The 21,705-nt window shown below is 40.4% G+C and overlaps 1 protein-coding gene across 2 annotated transcripts in view; it reads left to right on the plus strand.

The window, feature by feature from the left end:
- actn4 (actinin, alpha 4) overlaps nucleotides 1-21,601 on the plus strand; it is a 54,298-nt gene extending 32,697 nt beyond the window's left edge. Inside the window, exons 2-21 of one of the 2 annotated variants that reach the window (XM_079822683.1) lie at nucleotides 3,261-3,375; nucleotides 3,585-3,704; nucleotides 4,908-4,994; nucleotides 5,124-5,211; nucleotides 5,556-5,634; nucleotides 6,707-6,788; nucleotides 8,415-8,500; nucleotides 10,564-10,656; nucleotides 10,865-11,095; nucleotides 11,270-11,417; nucleotides 12,990-13,140; nucleotides 13,253-13,361; nucleotides 13,444-13,584; nucleotides 13,699-13,881; nucleotides 13,974-14,108; nucleotides 15,794-15,973; nucleotides 16,110-16,256; nucleotides 17,177-17,257; nucleotides 19,259-19,417; nucleotides 19,500-21,601. In XM_079822683.1, the coding sequence (XP_079678809.1) occupies nucleotides 3,261-3,375; nucleotides 3,585-3,704; nucleotides 4,908-4,994; nucleotides 5,124-5,211; nucleotides 5,556-5,634; nucleotides 6,707-6,788; nucleotides 8,415-8,500; nucleotides 10,564-10,656; nucleotides 10,865-11,095; nucleotides 11,270-11,417; nucleotides 12,990-13,140; nucleotides 13,253-13,361; nucleotides 13,444-13,584; nucleotides 13,699-13,881; nucleotides 13,974-14,108; nucleotides 15,794-15,973; nucleotides 16,110-16,256; nucleotides 17,177-17,257; nucleotides 19,259-19,417; nucleotides 19,500-19,658 (2,574 nt within the window). In that variant the 3' untranslated portion in view covers nucleotides 19,659-21,601. Of the gene's footprint in view, nucleotides 1-3,260; nucleotides 3,376-3,584; nucleotides 3,705-4,907; nucleotides 4,995-5,123; nucleotides 5,212-5,555; nucleotides 5,635-6,706; nucleotides 6,789-7,993; nucleotides 8,080-8,414; nucleotides 8,501-10,563; nucleotides 10,657-10,864; nucleotides 11,096-11,269; nucleotides 11,418-12,989; nucleotides 13,141-13,252; nucleotides 13,362-13,443; nucleotides 13,585-13,698; nucleotides 13,882-13,973; nucleotides 14,109-15,793; nucleotides 15,974-16,109; nucleotides 16,257-17,176; nucleotides 17,258-19,258; nucleotides 19,418-19,499 lie in introns of both variants that reach the window. The other variant, XM_079822682.1, reaches the window with a different exon arrangement.
- The last annotated feature ends 104 nt before the right edge of the window (nucleotides 21,602-21,705 follow it).

Genomic DNA, 21,705 nt, shown 5'->3' on the forward strand with positions numbered 1-21,705 from the left:
TAAATCAATGATCAATTTATTTATTTAATAGTTAAATCTTATTTGTATGATGTATTTTTTTCTCAAATTATTACGCTCTTTATCTGTTTTTGCCCCAGTGTGAAAACCCTGAGCTTGCCTGAGCAACTAACATCCACATTTTCTCCAGAATATGTTTTTTTTTATATATTTTTTTATATGCTTGTTTGAAGTTATATGAATGTAGTGTTAATAGTAAGCATATTAATAGTACAAATCCATTGGCACGCTATTTAAAACAGGCCTAGAGAGAGTGAGTAAGAAGGGTTATGTCGGCCAGGTGATTGTGAAATCAGGTTGTGTGCATTGAGGTCATTCCTGAGCGGCACCACACCTTCACCTGTCGATCACGCCGGCTCCATCCACTCGTGCTCTGCAGAGCGCATGTTTGTGTAGGCCGGGGGAAGGATGTGGTTCGATCTTTCATGCGTTCTTGCGCAGGGAGTGGCAGTTCATTGCAATCGAGAGAGAGAGCTTTGTCTGTTTCATTTCCGAAACTCCACAATGCCATACCTGGTTTCAGTGCACATCACATTACTACTACAACTACTACTAGCGATAATGAATCCGCTGATACGTTTTTCTGTTTGGCCAATAACTGTCGGATTAAGCAAACTTTTATTTAGACACGGCGGGATAGTTGTAGCCTGCATAAAGAAGCATTTACTCTCCGTGACGCTCCGTCTGTGCAAATCGCATTCGGACATTTCAGACTATACTTCATTGAGTAGTGTCAAATTAGCACTGCCCGTTCTTTATTTCAGGAAATGTCATTCCCAGGGAGTGCACACAGAGTTAGCAGATTACTAAAAAATACATTTGTATTGCAGCAATTATGCATGTGTTATTTACAATTTAAGTGAAGTAGTAGTCGTTATATAAGGACCATCGGCCACCCTGCTCTCCAAGATATCGGCCATATGAAACCGTATTGGTCAATCACCAGTTACTGCTGTTGAAATGACTGATATGCAAGGCAAGTGCAACGTGGCCATAAAGTGTTTGCATCAACATAGTGTACTTTATTATGACCAAAAGTGGCACATAAACACATGCATGTGTGGCATAGCGGGTCTTCCTCCCTCTAATTCTTGCGACTTGGATGCAATGATGTCATCCACACCCAACTAATCATAGGCTGGGCATTCCCTACACACACACACACACACACACACACACACACACACACACAGAGCCCCCTGTTTGAGCAGAGGTATTTCAGGCCTCATCAAATGGCATTTGTTGACAGTGTGGATGTGTCCGTCCAGGCTCAGGTCCTGACTGGTTCGTGTATATGTGTGTGAAGGCTGAATTGTTTTTGTGGCGGGCCTGTCCCTGGTAGGTGCCTGTCGTACGAGGGCAGGGGGTGGTGAAGGGCCTCATTATCCACTAAACTCAATGGAGTCTTTGTGTTTCGGGCCGCGGGCCTAGAAACCCCTTTCCCAGTGTGATCTGATGCCTGTCTGTGTCTGTACATGCCGGTTCAGATTGAGGTGCTGTGGATCAAATTGGTAACCGACTAGTCATTTAGTGAGTCGAACTAATGAGTGCATCTCTTTTCTTGTGCCTTTTTAATATAGAGTTTTAAAAGGGCATATTTTTAGAGCAGTATTATTTATATTTTAATAATTTATTATATTTTATTTTAGTGCAAGTGGAAGTCATTTAAAGGTCCCGTTCTTCGTGTTTTTTTGAAGCTTTGATTGTGTTTACAGTGTGCAATATAACATGTGTTCATGTTTCGCGTGTAAAAAAACACAGTATTTTTCATACAATGTACTTATCTGTATACCGCTGTTTCCACTGTCCTAAAAACGGCTGGTGATTTCCTTGTTCTATAAAGTCCCTCCTTCAGAAACACGTAACGAGTTCTGATTGTGCAAGCGCTTACCGTGTTGTAATTCGACCGCAGCTTAGCGCACGTGCCAGCAGTTCCTGTGTTGTGATTCGACAGCAGCTTAGCGCATATTGGAAAGGTCACGCCTCTTAACGGAGAGATGTATGCGTTCAATAATCTCTACAGCGTCCCTGGGAAAGCCAAACAAAGGTGATTTGACTCCTGGATGAAAATAACAGCGTCTCGATGACATGGCCATAAACACACTCAACGCAACAGTTCCTTTTCTCCACACGACCGTCCGCTTCTCCACGTGGGACAGCAACAAGACCGCGCCCCCTTTTTCGCGTTTCTTTGTGGGCGGAGGTTAGTCTGTTCTACTGCTCTACTGACGTAATTAAAGAAGGAAGTACCAGGATGTAGTCCAAGCCAGCCGTTCGCTGTAGGCTTTGAAAGGGAACTTCTGTTAAATAAAATATCTCGCTTGGCATTGAACTTTGAGCTTTATAATTTTACAGGTATTATTTATGCTCTAACAGCAACATTACACACTAACTAAAGTTTGAACAATGGGATCATGCGGAATGGGACCTTTAATTTTGTCCTTTTTATTCGTTTTTAAAAAGTATTTCTATTTGTAGTACTTTTTTGTAATTTTATTAGGTATTTATTTAGACAATTCTATTTAGTTTTAATTTATTTAGTTTTAGTAATTTTTGTATTTGAACTTGTTTTATTTTTGGGTAGTTTCCAATGCAAAATTACTCATTTTTATGTTGTTGTTGTTTTTTTTAATCTAATATTTATATTTTATTTCATACAGTTATTTTGTTACTTGCTTTTTGTCTTTTTTTTTATTCGTTTTTTTTATAATTCTATTAGGTTTTTATTAATTTCATATCAGTTTTAGTCATTTTAGTACTTCAATTTAAACTTTTGTTTTAAATTTTAGTTCAAGTATTTTCAGTTTTATTAGCTTTATTTTAGATATTTCTATTTAATTAATTTATTTTGTTGTAGAAATTATTTAATTTAAGTATTTATATTTTATTTCATACTTTATTTCAGCTTTTTATTAAAATTTGTGGAAAATATATGTTTCTAACTTTTAGTTAACAATTGATTTAGAGGTGCAAATACTTTATAAATACTTTAGAATTTAGACTAGAATTTGTCATTGCTCGCTTCAGTAAATGTTGTCCCCTTTTGTCTGCAAAGTGTATGATATCTCAGAGTTTATTCAAGCGTTGGTCTTGTATTTATGCTAGAAATGCTTTTGGATGTTGATTTTCAAACCGGCTTCCTGAGCAAACATCTTGAGCATTCTTGCAAGCCCGTTTCCTGTTTCCCGGGCTCTGTGACCTTGCTTCCACTTTTTTTTGACATCATTTCCTGTTTGTTCTAGACTTTCACGGCCTGGTGCAACTCTCACCTGAGGAAGGCGGGAACGCAGATCGAAAACATCGAGGAGGATTTCAGAGATGGACTCAAACTAATGCTGCTCCTAGAGGTCATCTCAGGTCAGTGGGCTTTACACGTTTGCTTTGGTCTTGTGATCTTTGACTGGTCAGTGTAACATTCATTCAATCTTTAAGTCTCATTTGCAACTTTCCAAAGTTTTTGCAGAGATGTTGAGCTAATGTTTAGCCGAGGAGAATGTAATAGAGTCTGTGTTTATGCTGATGCGATGGAAAGAGTGTGAGAACTCATCCGCTGTGTGTTTGTGCAGGGGAGAGATTACCAAAACCTGAAAGAGGCAAGATGAGGGTGCACAAGATCAACAATGTCAACAAAGCGCTGGACTTCATCGCCAGCAAAGGAGTCAAACTGGTGTCCATCGGTGCAGAAGGTACAAACACTCCTCTGCCTGTCAGACTGTATATTCGCTTTGAAGAAGCGCCTGCCAAGTGAAAATCCCACAGCAAAGACCTAAAGCCTTGTGCATGTTTGTGTGCGTGTGTGTTTGGGAAATTCTGACCTTTCCGATCCTCCTTTGTGTGGATGCAGCGTCTTTCAGAGAGATTGAGTGTGTGTTCACACTTGGCATGTTTGGGTCGATTAAAGCAAACCCTGGTGTGATTGCTCTGTTAGTGCGGGTCATCTGAATAAGTGTGAACGCTGCCATCTGAACCCGGGTGAGCACCAAACAAGCGGACCGAGACGCTGAAAAGATGAGTCTCATCCGCTTTCAAATGAATTCTGGTGCTGTCCGACTGAAATATGAACGCAACACGGACCAAAGACCTGTAAACAAACCAAAAACAGGAAGGATAGAATGCTCAAGCAAACCTGTTTTTTTTCTCGTCTAAAGCCCTATTTGGACGGTAATTGTTTCTCACGTGGAAGTGCGTACAAATAAATATGCATGCCACCCCAGTGATAAACATTGATGGTGATTTATTCCCGGTGGAGGAGCGAGTTTTGTGATCCTGGGAGCGCACTGCTCACATGCTCAATAACATGATTGTGCTGTAAATAAAATGTCATATGCTTGGTATAAAAAGAATAAATGCATATTTAATATAATAATAGGACAATAATATCCTAATTATTATTGAATTATTTAAATCTGTTTAAAAATAGGAAGATATAAAGACGCACGTTATAGTTAAAATGGTATTTTATCTCAAAATAGTTGAGATTGTGAAAATGTGATTTATTCCACATGGAAATGAGCGGAAATAAGTGAATACAGCCTCTTATTTACATTATTTACGGTGGTTATTTTAACATATACAATTGCTGCCACTCTGCAGTGGTCAAGAAAACCCTAACCCTATAGTAAAGTGCATGTAGTTAGTTAATATTACTCAGTACTTACATGTATAATTACAATGACACCGTAAAATAGTGTAACCAAAATTTTTTAGCATTTGTAACATTACAAATGAATAATTTTATAACACTATAGTCACTTTTGGTAAATTTAATGTATGCTTTCTGAATAAAAGGATTCTTTTTGTTTTGTTTTTATCACTTTATTACGATTATTTATGATAAAATAAAAATGCATGTTTCAGCATCTAACAGTTTTGCATGTCTGTATCTGTAGAAATTGTGGATGGAAATGCCAAGATGACTCTGGGAATGATTTGGACCATCATCCTCCGCTTCGCCATCCAGGACATCTCAGTGGAGGGTATGATTTACCCCTCAGATTGTTCTAGAACATTAAGGAGCCGCTCTGCATGGCATAAGCAAGCGTACTTTGGAGAAGAGAAGCAAACAGACTTGATGAATGTTCAGTGATGTTTCTCTCTCTCTTCAGAAACCTCCGCTAAAGAAGGACTGTTGCTGTGGTGTCAGAGAAAGACGGCTCCTTACAAGAACGTCAACGTTCAGAACTTCCACATCAGGTCCGAAACGCCTATTCGTGTTGATCTAGAACCTTTATCTGACTGATTCAGGGATTCTGTGCATGTCATTTTGGCTGGTTGATTCACCCAAACATGGGTTTTGCCTAAAGCAGTGGTATGGGTGCATTTGAATAACCAAATGAACAATATAGCTGAAGAGGAGCGATAATAGATCACACTTGAATCTGAAATATCTCACAGTCGCTTTGCAAACTAAGTTCTTTTAGTCCGACACTGAATGCATGAATGCAGAGTTTGTAAGCTGTGGTTTGAGTGCTGCCCTCTTCTGGTCAAAGGAAGGAAATGTGAAGTACTTGACGCACTCTTTTTCTGTTTTTCCACAGCTGGAAGGATGGTCTTGCCTTCAATGCTCTGATCCATAGACACAGGCCAGAGCTCATCGATTATGACAAGCTGAGAAAGGTGTGCGTCTCATGAAAACAAAAGTTCATTAGGAGGCTTGTGAATTTTCAGTACTCAATTTGGGGGAGATTTTGTGCACTTCAGCATATTAAAATGATTATACGTGGAACTGAGAGTTATGTACTCTTATTGCATAGTCAAAAGTAGGGCTTGAAGGATAATAGTTGAACTGAAAAGCATGATTATTTTGCTCAAAAATGTCTTGAATTTGTTCTTTTTTTGAGATTTATTTTTATATTTAATCAGAATTGTTGAACTGTCATGTCAAGCACGATTAAGAGAACTTTTTACCACATCGAGTTTGCTGATTTATTATATGCATCATATGTATTAATACACATTCTACATTATGAACACTGGTCAACCCTTCAGAAGCTTCTCTCAAAAATGAAAACAGCCCTTATATTAATTCCAGTAATTCCAAATTATGATAATTATGATAACACTTCTGTTAATTGAAATAAAGCTGAAGCAAAATAGTTGAAGCGCTAAAATTATTAACTGGAAATATATATAAAAACTTGAACTAAAAGTGAAATAAAATAAACCTAAATAGCAACATTTAAATAAATGAAACAAAAGCGCTTAATGAAATTATTAAAAATTAAACTGAAACATGAAAATTTAAAATATAGAAATTAGTATGGTCAAATTAATCACATCTAACATTAGAGCTTGTTTACATAATGTGTGTACATGTATTATATTTGTGTGTGTGCATGTGTCTGTGTATATATACATATACACACAAATACATATATAACATAAAATATATATACACACACACACATTATGCAAACCATGTTAGATGTGATTAAGCGTGATTTCACAGCACTAATAAAAATAAAAGCTAATTCAGATTATTAAAATGACTATAATAAAAGTCAAATAAAAGCTAAAATAAAACTGGTGTAAGTGCATTTATTCAGCCACCACAATTGCAAGCAATAGTTGAATTAGCTTAATTATTTAATAGGGTTGATGCATGTGTAGAACTTGGTAAAATGATGGACGTTTTGATCCTGTGGTAAATCTGTGGAGGTCATGTGACTCTTTTATTATGTGTTAACAGGACGACCCTGTGACCAATCTGAACAATGCTTTCGAAGTGGCGGAGCGATACCTCGACATCCCCAAGATGTTGGATGCAGAGGGTATAAACTGTTCTGTTCCTCTGTGTGTGTGTGTGTGTGTGTGTGTGTGTGTGGGCGTTGATGTGTGTGCGAGCATGTTTTTGTACTGCACATTGCATATCAATTGTTATTCGTGTAGCTGTCTGTGCCTGTATGAAGTCAGTTGTGCGTGCTTTGGGCTGCTTGATGTGTGTGTGTGCGAGAGAGAGTGAATGAGCTGCTCTATTAAAGTATGTGTGTTTTGTGCATGTCAGCACATGCCTTGCATTTCCAGGAGTCTCCGACACAAAAACCCACACTTAATGTCTTCTACAAACAGTGTGTTGCCATGGTAACATCCTTGAGCGTTATGTTGTTCTCCCCCAAGCATGATTTCTCCAGGATCTCTGATCAACCTGCTGCTGGAGCGTGTTTTATTGATATTTGTGTGTGTGTGTGTTGTTCTGTAACCCTGAGTATATGGCTGAATCCCAATTTGGACGCGATCCCTTCTAAATAGACTTAGATGGATGGTAAACTCTTTCTGAAGGATTTTTATATGATTGTATCTGTACTTTCTTTTTGAGCTAATATTACCTACAATCAGGGCTTGACGTTAACTTTTTTGCTTACCAGCCACTATGGCTAGTGGTTGAATATTGCGAATTTGGGCGTATTATTAATTTGACATTTTTAATATACTATGTCGTAGGGCAGTAGACATATTTTAGTATTTAATTTACATTAATTTAGTAGTAATTAATTCATGCATGCAACCTCAAAGAGTAACAGAGCAATGAGATCTGGCATCAAGCAGCAGTTCAGTGACTTATGTCTCAATACTGGCACACTACCTTACTACAGGATATTGACAAATTTCACAATTCGACTTCGATTCACAAGCTTTGATTCCGATCTTGATTCGTTTGATATATCATGTACAGTACATCTCCCTTAAAGCTGCACACTAGTGAGTCGTCTTGCGCGCTACAGGCGATGTTTGGTGACATTTTGTTCACGTGTTAACAGAAAACAGTGTAGACTAAAATAATTATTCTTGGGATTTAACAATTGTTATTGGCATTGATTAAAAACGACATTGAGAAAGCCCAGCCCTTCTCAAAAGTATGTCCCGCACCTGTGAATTGAGATTCAGCCATTTGTTTTTTCCATGACGACGTACGTGTGTGAATACGTCCCGTCTGCATCCTTGTTTGTGCATGTGTATAACTCTTGTTTCCCTTCAGACATTGTGAACACAGCACGTCCAGATGAGAAAGCTATAATGACCTATGTGTCCAGTTTCTACCATGCCTTTTCTGGAGCCCAGAAGGTACACCACGACCCCTAACCCTTCGGCAGCTCCTCTTTAGCATGGCTTTTTCCACCAGTACTAGAAAAACCCGGTGAAGACACACGTGCGTGTGTGTCTTAACCCCTCTTCCTCTGGCCTACGACTCCTTTCTCAACAGCGGATTGGCTTTTTCTCTCACTTTGCGGGTTGCCAGGGTTATAACGCAGGATTTCAACCCCCATTTCCCTTTCAATAGGGGAACCCATAAAATGCTTAACCATCCCCTGCTCTCTCAGTGGGGACACACAGGCTTTGGGTTGCTTTGCTTCACTGCTGTCTCTATCTCTCTCTTTTTTCCGCTGGCATTGCTATAGATATCGTGGGCACTCTGCGGCCGGATGAGAAGGCTATTATGACCTACGTCTCCTGTTTCTATCACGCCTTCTCAGGTGCTCAGAAGGTGAGAAACCTTTGACCCCTGACTGCTGGCCCTGAAAACTCTTAAGGTGCTTTCATACCTGGTTTTCTCGTTTTGGTTTGTTGTATTTTGCTCCAAAGAGCCAAGGACTGGCTGTAAATGTTCCCCAATGTCCACATTTAAAGGTGCAGTGTGTAGTATTTATGAGGATCTATTGACAGAAATGCAATCTAATATACATAACTATGTTTTCAGTGGTGTATAAAGGCCTTACATAATGAACCGTTATGTTTTTATTACCTTAGAATGAGCCATTTCTATCTCCATACACAGCGGGTCCCCTTATAGTGAAGTCGCCATTTTGCGCCGCCATGTTTCTACAGTAGCCCTAAATGGATAAACTGCTCTTCAGAGCGCTAGCTACTCTCTGCTGTCTCAGATGACAGTGTAGGCCATCGTAGCTTCTCTATATGCTTCGAAAGGGAGGGGTTGAGCGGTGTGTGATTGCAATTCACAACCTCACTGCTGTGCTAGATGGAGCTAAAATTCACACACTGCACCTTTAAGGTAATAAAACAATATCAGTCAGCTGTTCTAGCATGAATAACATTGGTTGATAGTGTCGTATTAAAATAGCTACTTCAAAATTCTCTTCACAAACATAACCAAGTAGGATGAAGACCGTTTTTATTCTTTCTGGTCTTCCCACTTCATTGGCTTGGCATTGAATTGTTCTGGATTAGGTATTTCAAACAAACGCAAGATGGACGCCATGTTTTTATGATCCATTTTTTTTATTCCAGTGCATGCATACTTTGAGTCAAGTATTTAGTCTTAAATGAAGAAGGCGTCCAGTCGGCAATTACAGGAATGTCAGATTTACAGCCAATTTCATTCATAATCTAGGATATATGCAAAAACCAATCCAATTAAACCAGGTGTGAAAGTGACTTGAGTTGAGGACACTTGCCAGTTTTGATTCTTCACAGCTTTGGGCTTCACTATACCCAAACCATTGCCATCACCCTTATCTATATATACGTTTATTTCTATTGGTTCTTCTGCTATCATTAATACTCTCAATGGGTTTACTGGTCTTTCACAACCTTCTTTTAATGCTGCATAGGTGAATTTAATTGTTTGATGTTTTATATTTGCACTCTGTGATAAAGATTGTAACACGGCCGAGGACAATGTCGAGCGTAAATATGAACATAACAATGCAATTGACTATAATAAACTTCATAAAGCCTACATTTTAAAACACTGAGGTTACTTCTTTGATTCTTAGATGTCCTGTTTTAAGTCAAGCCCACCTATACATTAGTACTTTTCTGTAACGTTTTGATGCTGCATATGCTACAGTAGACATGTGAAACGCCTCATTTATTTTTCCATGTGAAGTGAAGCCAGAAACGTCTCATCATAATTGTTTAAATGTGCCTTTAGCCTTTTACACAAGCGTTTTGAACACTTTCTGTGTTTCAGTGTTAGTTAATGCTGTAGAGAACCATGAAGAGATCCTCCAGTGGTGGTATAAAAATTGAGAATGCAAATTTGATTTTCCAACTAGCATGTAAATTTTGCAGCTAGACTTCACATTTTCGAAACTAACCAATTTTGGTGTTTGCATGGAACGTCAATTAGTATAATAGTTAGCTTCCAAGTGACGTATGTAATGTTGATGTTTAACTTCATATTTATTTAATTTGCCTAATTTTTACGCATGTTACTGTATGTATAGCACATTATTAACTTACAACACTTGGAGTTGTGTGTCATTGTGTGCTCAAAACATCATTTGCGTGTGTTTGAATGTAATTCTAAGCCACTTTTTTGCTAAACCCACCAAACCAAAAACCATTAAATATTTGATCATTTGTGTAAACTAAAGCAGCATCTTGACATTTACAGTTCTAAAAACAGATTTGTCATACTTCTTAACTGAAGTGTACTGTGTATACTGTATCTTACTACTTTAAAACATATGGTATACACTACTGAATATATTTGTGTAGTCAACAGTATTCTGTTTTTCTTTCCTTTTTTGAATATATGGAAAATGTTGTATGTAATACGGTTGTAACTGTCTTGTTCTGTGATAGGCTGAGACAGCAGCCAATCGTATCTGTAAGGTGTTGGCGGTCAATCAGGAGAACGAGCACCTGATGGAGGACTATGAGAAACTGGCCAGCGATGTGAGTCTCAATCAATTTAAGCTTGTCGTTTGTGTGTTCTTTAAGTAGACGTAGATGTGCAGTGGAACCTGAAGCGTCTAAATGGCTAATTGACCATCTATAAACCTATTTCTACACAAACTACCCAGTGTTTTACTTGGAGAGGAGAATGTTTCCTATTGAACCTCTATTCATTTACTCTCTTGGTGCATGATTTTTATCCTCGTAGCTGTTGGAGTGGATTCGTAGGACAATCCCATGGTTGGAAAACCGTGCTCCAGAGAAAACCATGACAGAAATGCAGCAGAAATTGGAAGATTTCCGCGATTACCGCCGGGTTCACAAACCACCCAAAGTTCAGGAGAAGTGTCAGCTAGAGATCAACTTCAACACGTTGCAGACCAAACTCCGTCTGAGCAACCGACCAGCCTTTATGCCATCTGAGGGACGCATGGTGTCGGTAAGAAACGCATATAATACATGCACAATTCAGTTAATAATAACACTTGCAATGAATAGCTTTTGCTGTGTCGCTAAGCATGTGTCTCATTGAACACTGTAATATTCGTCATTGTTGGCTTTCAGGTTGAAACCATTGGCTCAATCCTGGCTAATATGTTTTCTTTGTCTTTAGGATATTAATGGTGCTTGGCATAAACTGGAAGGGGCAGAGAAAGGCTATGAAGAGTGGCTACTGAATGAGATCCGTCGTTTGGAAAGACTTGACCATCTTGCAGAAAAGTTCCGTCAGAAAGCAGCCATCCATGAGAGCTGGACAGATGGTATTGCCAGTTTTTCACATTCACCTTAACTAATTACACCAATTGCTCTCAATAGACAGTCCTTCCAGAAAAATGCGGCTTTTTTGTGTTATTGTTGTGGGCGAAAATCCTTGATTTTGCGGCACGTTTTCTTAAAAAATGCAATGGAAAATGCGGGATATTTATGCAATTTTATGCGATGAAATTGCGGGAACTTGCAAAAACTGCGGTTTGATGAAAAAGAGAAAAAAAACACTACATCACAGAATATTTAAGTTCTCATCTTGTTTTATTGAAGACCTTAATAAACACATGGCTCAAATTTACAAAACATTGAGTCAAACAAGTTCTGTAGCTTTACAAAAAGGAATATGCAACCATTTCGGAAAAAAATAATAAATAACTTCGTGTTTTACAGAGGTAGCTATACAAAACAGACATTTGAGTGCTTCCAATGCACAAAGTGCAATCTCTTAAAGAGTTAGTTCACCCAAAAATGAAAATTCTGTCATTAATGAGTTCCCCTCATGTCGTTGGACACCCGTAAGACCTCCGTTCATCTTCGGAACACGGAGGAGGAAAAACTCTGGTTATAAAAATACCCGTGTACGTGTGGACTAGGCCTTAGTTGAAATCCGATGGCTCAGAAAGGCCTCCATTGGCACAATGCACTTTACACTCTCAGGACCCATAAAAGGTACTAAAGACGTCGTTACAAAGTCCATCTCACTACAGTGGTTCTACAATAACTTTATGAAGCGACGAGAATAGTTTTTGTGCGCAAAAAAAACAAAATAACGACTTGTATAGTGATGACCGATTTCAAAACACGGCATCATGAAGCTTCGAAGCGTTATGAATCAGCGAGTCGATTCATGATTCGGATCGCGTGTCAAACTGCTGAAATACGTGACTTTTGGCGATCCAAACCGCTGAATCGACTCACAGCATCATGAAGCTTCGAAGCGTTATGAATCAGTGTTTTGAAATCGGTCAACACACCGGGAAACTGCTTTGCGCGGTCTTTTGCTGTTATTTTTGTTGGCAAATGGGAATTTGCGTGCTTCATCATGGTTTCACCGATATCTATTGTTACACATGGGGTTTGCAGCTTTTCGATGACGTTCGTGTCGGGTAATTACTTCACTTCAAAACGTTCCCATGGCAATAGGGGGAAATGGCGGCTCTTGTGTGAAGTAAACGAACATTTTTCAACTTTCTGCTAATATATATGACTTTTTTTGCAACGAAAATGTGGGGATTATGAAATCATGCTAGCCCCGCATATTTTGCACACGGAAATCGGCAATTTATGCAGCGAAAGTGCGGCGTATTTGAAAAAATGCGGCCCCCGCATAAATATGCAGACTTTGGCTGATTATGCATTAAATCATGCGATCGCATAATCGCGTTTTTCTGGAGGGACTGAATAGACCGTGAGAGGCTCCTCTTTGACAACTCTTTCAATTATTTCTGGAAGTGTTTTGATTTCATGAATGCAGAGCCTTGTGAGCTAAGCAGAAGTCTTAAAGATCAGGCATGTGATCCGAAAACTAGATGGATCTACATTGATCTATGTTTGTTTGTGTATAGGCAAGGAGGCCATGCTAACACAGAAGGATTATGAGACCGCAACTCTGTCTGAGATCAAAGCTCTCCTGAAGAAGCATGAGGCATTCGAAAGTGACCTTGCTGCCCACCAGGACAGAGTGGAGCAGATTGCCGCCATTGCACAGGAGCTCAAGTGAGAAAGCAACAAATAATGACAGATTTTGGGTTAATTAAACTTGCTGTAGGGGGTGAAAGTTGGGAAAGCGTAATGGAGTGTTTGTGCTCAAACTGTTTCTGTATTATAGTGAGCTGGACTACTACGACTCCCCAAGCGTCAATGCACGCTGTCAGAAGATCTGCGAGCAATGGGATGCTCTGGGTTCCCTCACACAGAACCGCAGAGAGTCTCTTGAGGTACGCATGCATTCTTGGAGAGACACTTTCTGGCGTATTCATGCATTTTATCATGCTGACTGTGTGTGCATCTGCTCTGCAGAGAACAGAGAAACAGCTGGAGTCCATTGATGAGCTCTACCTGGAGTACGCCAAGAGAGCGGCGCCGTTCAACAACTGGATGGAGGGAGCCATGGAGGACCTTCAGGACATGTTCATTGTACACAACATAGAGGAGATCCAGGTACTCTTATTTCATTGCTCGTATCTTTGGATCCATTTCAGAACTAGCGTAAGGGAGTAATCAAATGCTGGATGTGAGAATCCTTTCCCTAACTCACCCTTTCTCTTTATGCAGGGACTGATAACGGCTCATGAGCAGTTCAAATCAACTCTTCCAGAGGCAAATAAAGAGCGGGAAGCTATCCAGGCCATCCAGGCTGAAGTTCAGAAAATCGCACAGTACAATGGTATCAAACTGGCTGGAAACAATCCTTACACCTCCATCACCCCTCAGAGCATTGACAAGAAGTGGGAGAAGGTTAGATATTTCTCTGCAATCTCAACTGATCTGTAAAACTGCACCCATAGATCTTGAAGCAGGAATTGATGTTATCTCCCATCTATGTGCAGGTGCAGCAACTGGTTCCACAGCGTGATCAGGCTCTTCAGGAAGAACTCGCACGTCAGCAGTCTAATGACCATCTCAGACGCCAGTTTGCCAACCAGGCCAACATGATTGGACCATGGATCCAAAATAAGATGGAGGTATTATTTCTCTATTATTCCTTTGATGATCTTCTCTTTAGAGCCCTGCATTTCTGCCCGAGCCCGACGGGCCCCGACTTTTTTACGCCCCCTAGGGCCAGGCTTCGGGCCAATTTTCCCGTCATACCACAAACGCGGGCCGGGCTTCGGGCCTTTTTAGGCTTCTCCTCCATTTTATATTTCAGACATTCAACAAATAAAAGAAACAATGAGATGTGCTGCGCTGGTGGAAACAACATGAGACCATGATACCGCGAGTCTGCAACTGTCAAGTCTTAGATGCTCAAAAACACAAGCATCTTCATTAAAACTAATGAGACTAAAGGCTCTTACCAGTGTTTAGGTCGCTCGTTCTCATAATGCGGTCTTTGATGTTGAAATGAGCTGATGAATAAAATGCTCATATCGGTTGCTTTCGTTGACATGAACTCCGTTAAATGTGCATATAGCACGGGAATTGAAGATCGGATTTATATTAATTTCGCGGAGAGGTGTAAGGTAAGACAACCAACATCTTTTTTATTTTTTTTATTTGTTTAGATTGTGTAGCCCGTTTCGTTTGCGCACGCCGTTGCGATCTGCCTGCCTCATCTTGTCAAAAATGCCTTTTTACTGTGATGGTGGTGATAGTAGGCTAAACGTTTAAACGATGCTTAAAGTGTTTTATATGGATTTTATAAGCAAGACAAGTCAAGTGTTGATTTGAGAGGCTAAATCGTTGGGTTAACTCGCTGTCGGACGCTGGCCGCTTGGTCGTCACTTTAAAAAGCAAAAACTTTAACTAAACAAACAAAAAAATGCTTCAAACATTTTTCTAACTTAACTTAAAGCTACACTGTGTGATATTTTCCCCCATCTAGCGGTGAAAAGGTATATGACCATCCAGTGAACATTAGTTTCTGTTCCTCTCAATTCCGATTTAGTTTTAACTCCTACGGTGGCCGATTTAGTCCAAGATCAACATGGCTTCCAGTTCGACCTCGTCCACATTCGACACGGTGCCATCGAGTGTAAAAAAACGCGAAAGGCGAAGCTTGAATTCATGGGTATGTCCCTCTTTGGCTAATGTACTTTCAAGACGGAGGGGCAACATGGCGACCTGCATTCGAACCCATTACCGTATGTATTTTCAATGGCATATTATAAACTTACGAGAATACTTTATTATTTGAAAGAAGTAAATATACATTAATGAGCACATATATTTTTGAAAGAACGAAGTGTTTTTAGCTAAGAATAAACTAAAAAAGTTACACAGTGTAGCTTTAATAAAGAAACGAAACAAAATATAGCCTAACTACTTTGACAAGTGTTGATTTGAGAGGCTAAAGCGTTGGGTTAACTCGCTGTCGGCAAACAAAAAACAAACAAAAAAATGCTTCAAACATTTTTCTAAATGAACTTAATAAAGAAACAAAACGAAATATAACTACTTTGACATTAAAAATAAAACTGAACTATTTTAATGGCTGCAACTAATGTGTAATAGGGAGGATAAAAAAAAACACGGGCTCCAGTCGGACTCGGGCTGATAATTTTGATGAGCTGTCGGACACGGGCCGGGCTAGGGCCTCAGCGTCTCGGGCCAGGCCTGGGCTAGGGCCTAGTTTTGAGGCCCGTGCAGGGCTCTACTTCTCTTGTTAAGAAAAATATTAATTGGTGTCTCCATGGCATGATGTTTGTAGGAGATTGGGCGGATATCAATTGAGATGAATGGAACGCTGGAAGATCAGCTGACCCACCTTCGTCAGTATGAGCAGAGCATCATCGAATACAAACCCAACATCGACCAACTGGAGGGAGACCATCAGCTCATTCAGGAAGCACTTATATTTGACAACAAATACACTTCTTACACTATGGAGGTATGCAAATGCAAATATTCAAAGTGTTCGTGTTGAAACTACCGCAGATGTAATGTTTAGGTCGAGTGTTTATAATTCATATTTTGCATTCACACCAGACTTATCAGTTAATCTAATGCCTTTTTCTTCTCTAAAGCACCTTCGTGTTGGTTGGGAGCAACTCCTTACTACAATTGCCCGCACCATTAATGAGATCGAGAACCAGATTCTGACCCGTGATGCTAAAGGCATCAGCCAGGAGCAGCTTCACGAATACCGCACGTCTTTCAATCACTTCGACAAGGTCAGGAACTCTAGAGCATGTTTTTCAGTGTTTGAAATGGGAGTAGTTACTTAATTAAGGTCAAAGAATAAGTATTTGTGAGTTGAATATCAATCAAGGTCGGTGTATTAAAGGCATAGCTCACTCAAAAAATGTCAAACCTGACAAGATGCGTCTTCATTTTCCAAGATTGATGAGAGTTGAGAGCCTAAGGTCTTGTTTTCTACAGAACAAAGAAACCCATATGTTTGAAATGACAAGATGGTGATCATTTTTGAGTGAAATATTGCTTTAATATGCATAGGGTGTGTGTGTTTTTTGCAACTGTTAGCAAAGAGATCTTCGCACCAGGCCATTTGAAAATACACGGCAGAGGATTAAAGTGTCCAAATAAAGAGGAATATGGAAGATTTAGTTTGTGCTGCTTGTCAAGGCTGTGTTTAGTTCCAGGGTGATTGATGCATGATAAAAATAGACCTCAGTTTAAAGATTTGGTTGAACTTGTGTTAATATTTGCTCCATTTTCTCCACTTATTCTGGCACTAATGGGACCTGAAGTGTGCCACCTGTAGCCAATATGTAAATATCTTCTGGTGGAAATGAAGTAATGGGGGGGTTTTATGCCAAAGTGGAGAAATGTGGCCAAGTTAAAAATGATATAGTGCTTTCATAATGAGCTGAAAGCTGAATGGTTTGTCTGACATTCATGAGAATCATCACTCACTGTCATAAGTGTGTTTTCATTAGTCATGTGACTTGTTTACCATCAGCTCATATGTCTGACATCCACAATCTTTTGTCTCCATCTTTTTTTTTTGTCATGCCACTGCCTTCATCCCACACATGCTGCAATGTCATTGTGTACTGGTATCATCAATCCTCATCTGCATGCTCTGATTGGTCCATCCACTGTGGCCCCTTGCGTGATTGGCTCACCACAGGACCACAGTGGTGTCTTGCAGGCTGAGGAGTTCAAGGCTTGTTTGATCAGTCTGGGTTACGACGTAGAAACCGACAAACAGGTATGAGCACAGCCAGAGAAGAAAGGTTTTATGATGGCTGCCGTGTGCGTGCGTGCGTGTGTGTGTCTTTGCGCCGCGCCACTCATTCATTCCATCACTCACTAACTCCCTCACTCACCTGTTGTGATGCTGCTTGAAATGATGCCCACTGCAGGTCAGCTAAGGTTTTTGCTTTTATTTTTAATGTTTCTCACTGCTTCCTCTGTTTTCTTTTTTTTCACTTGTCCTTGCCATAATTTCCCTCCTCCTCCTCTTCCTCATTTTCTCTACAAACACACTCTGATTCCTCTCCCTCTGTTACCTTCACTTCTGTTCGTGTACAACCTCTCCGTCTCCCCAAAATCTCTGCTTTCCACATGCTTCCTTCCCGCTTCTTTTCTCATCCTTCCCTTTGCGAGCTGTAGAAGCGCACAGGGATAATGGACAGCGATGATTTCCGCGCACTGCTCATTTCCACTGGGAACAGCCTGGTACTGCTACCTCCTTTCTCAATCTCAGTTTCTCCTCAAGTCCTGCTTTTGCTTGCTGTTAAAATGTATCTTTTTGTCTGGTGTCATTGGCTACTTTTTATATATTTTACCTACATTTTAAGGTAAGATCTGTAAAATAAAAGCGATTACTGAATAGATTCTAATAGTCCTTAGTCAAGGCTGATGCTATATTTAACTTGACACACATGAAAATGGGGCTAGAGTAAATCTGTGTTCAATGGGTTGGACTACAATGTGCTCTGATGTTAAAATGCAGGTGGCACAACTGAAAGAAGTCTAGTTACCCAAAAATGAACATTCTGTCATTAATTACCCTCATGTCCTACCGAACACACGACTTTCGTTCATATTTGGAACACAAATGAAGATGTTTTTGATGAAATCTTAGAAATTTCTGTCCCTCCGTTGACCGCTACGCAACTACCACTTTGACGCTTCAAAAAGTTCATAAAGAGATCGTAAAACAAATCCATATGAATTGTCCATGTTCTGAAGAGACTTGATCACTTTGTGATGAACAGATTGAATTTAGGCTTTTATTCACATATAAACATTCATAACTCACACATCATTTGTGTTAAATGGAAAATCAAGCATGTTCGCTTGACGGCGAGAACCAATGAGGTTCGTTTGAGCTACCACAAGAACCAATGAGGTTAATTCTCGTGTTACGCAGCATGTTTGTGCTTCTGCAAGAACCAATGAGGTTAATTCTCGTGTTACGCAGCATGTTTGAGCTTCCGAAAGAACCAATGAGGTTCATTCTCGTGTTACGCAGCACGTTTGAGCTTCTGCAAGAACCAATGAGGTTCATTCTCGTGTTACGCAGCATGTTTGAGCTTCCGAAAGAACCAATGAGGTTCATTCTCGTGTTACGCAGCACGTTTGAGCTTCCGAAAGAACCAATGAGGTTCATTCTCGTGTTACGCAGCATGTTTGAGCTTCCGAAAGAACCAATGAGGTTCATTCTCGTGTTACGCAGCCTGTTTGAGCTTCTGCAAGAACCAATGAGGTTCATTCTCGTGTTACGCAGCCTGTTTGAGCTTCTGCAAGAACCAATGAGGTTCATTCTCGTGTTACGCAGCATGTTTGAGCTTCCGAAAGAACCAATGAGGTTCATTCTCGTGTTACGCAGCACGTTTGAGCTTCTGAAAGAACCAATGAGGTTCATTCTCGTGTTACGCAGCACGTTTGAGCTTCTGCAAGAACCAATGAGGTTCATTCGTGGTTACGCAGCACGTTTGAGCTTCTGTAAGAACCAATGAGGTTTGTTCTCACGCGTCAAGCAATTTCGGTTTAGCTCACTTTATGTTCGCTGACATGAGGGTGAGTAAATGAAGACGGAACTGTCATTTTATGCCTTTAGATCGACACATTGAACCAATTGTACTTCTATTTCTCACAGCCTCGATTTCATTTGCTTCAAATTAAATGCCGTCTAAAAATTTGTGGTCTGGTTTTATCCCTTGCGCTGGTTTATCTGGGTTAATCTCTAACCTCTGTTCTTCAGGGTGAAGCTGAATTTGCTCGTATTATGGGCATTGTTGACCCCAACAACAGCGGAGCAGTGACCTTCCAGGCCTTCATCGACTTCATGTCAAGGGAAACAACCGACACAGACACCGCAGACCAGGTCATTGCGTCATTCAAGATCCTAGCCGGAGACAAGGTAAGAAGGGGCATGTCAGGGTGTCCGCCTAAGAGTGTCCGAAGTTTCCAAAGTAACCTGTCCCGTCTCTTCTCCATTTCAGAACTACATCACAGCCGAGGAGCTGAGGCGTGAGCTTCCTCCTGACCAGGCAGAGTACTGCATTGCCCGAATGGCACCATACGCAGGCCCTGACGCGGTGAAGGGTGCTCTTGACTACATGTCCTTCTCCACCGCCCTGTACGGGGAGAGTGATCTCTAAGCAGCAACTCCAGAACTCCGGAGCAGCTCTCTCTCCTGCATCAGCGCTGATCTTCTCACAGACTAGATAGATGAGAGCGCTGGATGGAGCCGCATCTGTCTTTCTCTCAACCATCCAGTCCTTAAAGAGATCAGTGCTCCTGAGGAAGATATTTAAGAGTGTTGGAAACGGGACTTCATAGCACACCTGAGGGGGAGGGGGGGGGATAGATGTTTGGGGGAAGGGGGTAACCATGGCATTATGGGAAGAGCGAATAACTGTTGACGAAGCTTGCCACGCATTGAGAGATGACCTTTTGATTCTGTGTAAAACATGTCAGTCTTGGAGAGCTTAAGGAAAGTTGTAGGATAGAAGGAAAGAAGTTTAAGATGCAGGTTCAGTGTCAAGGGAAAGAGGGCGAGTGGCTTTGGACTGTAGCTACAGCTCAGGTTCTTTAATCTTCTTCCGTTTCCTCTTCAAATCACATGGATGTTTTCTCCAACTTTCGAGTGATTTCTCACCAGCAGTGACCTGTAAAGACCGTTGATGTTAAAATAAATGAGAAAAATATGATTTAAATCTATTCGTTTGTTCTGGGATGGAACTAAAGAGAGCTTAAAGAATCCGCTTTGGCTCAGTCTATGCCTAGACACTTAACCTGCACCCTCTACCCCGGTTGGGAGGGCACAAGCTTTTTCAGTTAACTATTTTCTTTGTTTTAATTTTGTCGTTTTCTTGCTAGAGTTGGTGGGGTGGGAGGTTCGGTTTGGGGTTGGAATATGTTATGTTTGGAATAATATAGTGAGGCTGTATATCGTAGGAAAATGGACAGAATGACTCGAGTGATTTGTGACATGCCCTCTTAACCCATTTTGCTGGATCGATGGAACTCTTTAAAAGTCTAACCTCAGCTTACGCCTCCCATTTTATTTCTCTCCTCTCCAGCAATTTTGAGTTGGTGGGATTCTACGCTGTACATACTTGTTTTCCAGTACACAGAATTGCCGGAATACCCATGGCAGTCACACGGCGCTTCAGGTCATTAGCAAAGATTATAAAATGAGCAGTTTCACCCCTGCGGAGTACTGTAGGCAGGTTCGAGGAGCTACAGGTCTGTGTTTTTTGAGGGGTTGAAGAATCAATCTACGGAAAAATACCCATACAGCATTCTCTTATCGACTCCCCGACTCAAATAGACGTGTTCCTTAAAGATTTATTAACTGTAACTAATGTCCACCTGGCATCCATCTCTACTTGTTTTTCCAAATATTACTGAATGTCCATGTAGGAGCTTCAGTGGCGATGTGAAGCGTAGCCTTGTAGTGACCCCTCCACTAAAGCCTATGACTACACAGCTGCTGAATCGACAGTCGAAAAGAGAATTTTATATAGTCAGAAATAAGTACAAATGTGCCTGGTAGTTGCAGGTTGCTCTTTCTCCCACTCATTTTTTCTTTCCTTTTGTTGTACACTAGTTTTTCTCTTTCTACAGGGAGGGGCAGGGACCCAATGTACAGCTCTGGAGGTGTAGGGGGAAGGAGAGGGAGAGCTGAAGTCTTAATGAACATTCCATTATGTCTTAATTAAAATTAAATTACTGTTTAACAAATCTATGCAATCATGTATCCAATACCAACCATGCTCTGTAAGGAATGGCGGGGGTGATTTGCAATCGAAAGTGTTGAATTCAAGCGAGGACAAATTAAGGGTAGAGGGAGGGAATAGGTTTGCGGGCAGGTGGGATTCAGAAGATTTGAACAGACTTGGACCAAAAGCCTGCTCTTGCATCCGCAAAGTTGAATAAAAGCATTTGGAATTCTGATTTTTTTTTCTTTTGTACTCTTTAATATCAAACGTTATCTGCTGTACTGGAAATTTGCAAAAACTGCTTTCTGTCTCGAGATGAAAAGTGAATTTCACATGCACACATAAAGTTTCCTTATAAAATATTACCACTTTGAATGATTTGTGTTGTGTCCCTGCTTGCTTGAGATTTCCTCCCACTAAAGCTAACATTTTAAACTTGACTGACAAATTATAGCGTGTTCTGGCTTCAATAGGCTCTATC

The sequence above is a fragment of the Gobio gobio genome, assembly GCF_949357685.1.
Source record: "Gobio gobio genome assembly, chromosome: 8".
Lineage (NCBI taxonomy): Eukaryota > Metazoa > Chordata > Actinopteri > Cypriniformes > Gobionidae > Gobio > Gobio gobio.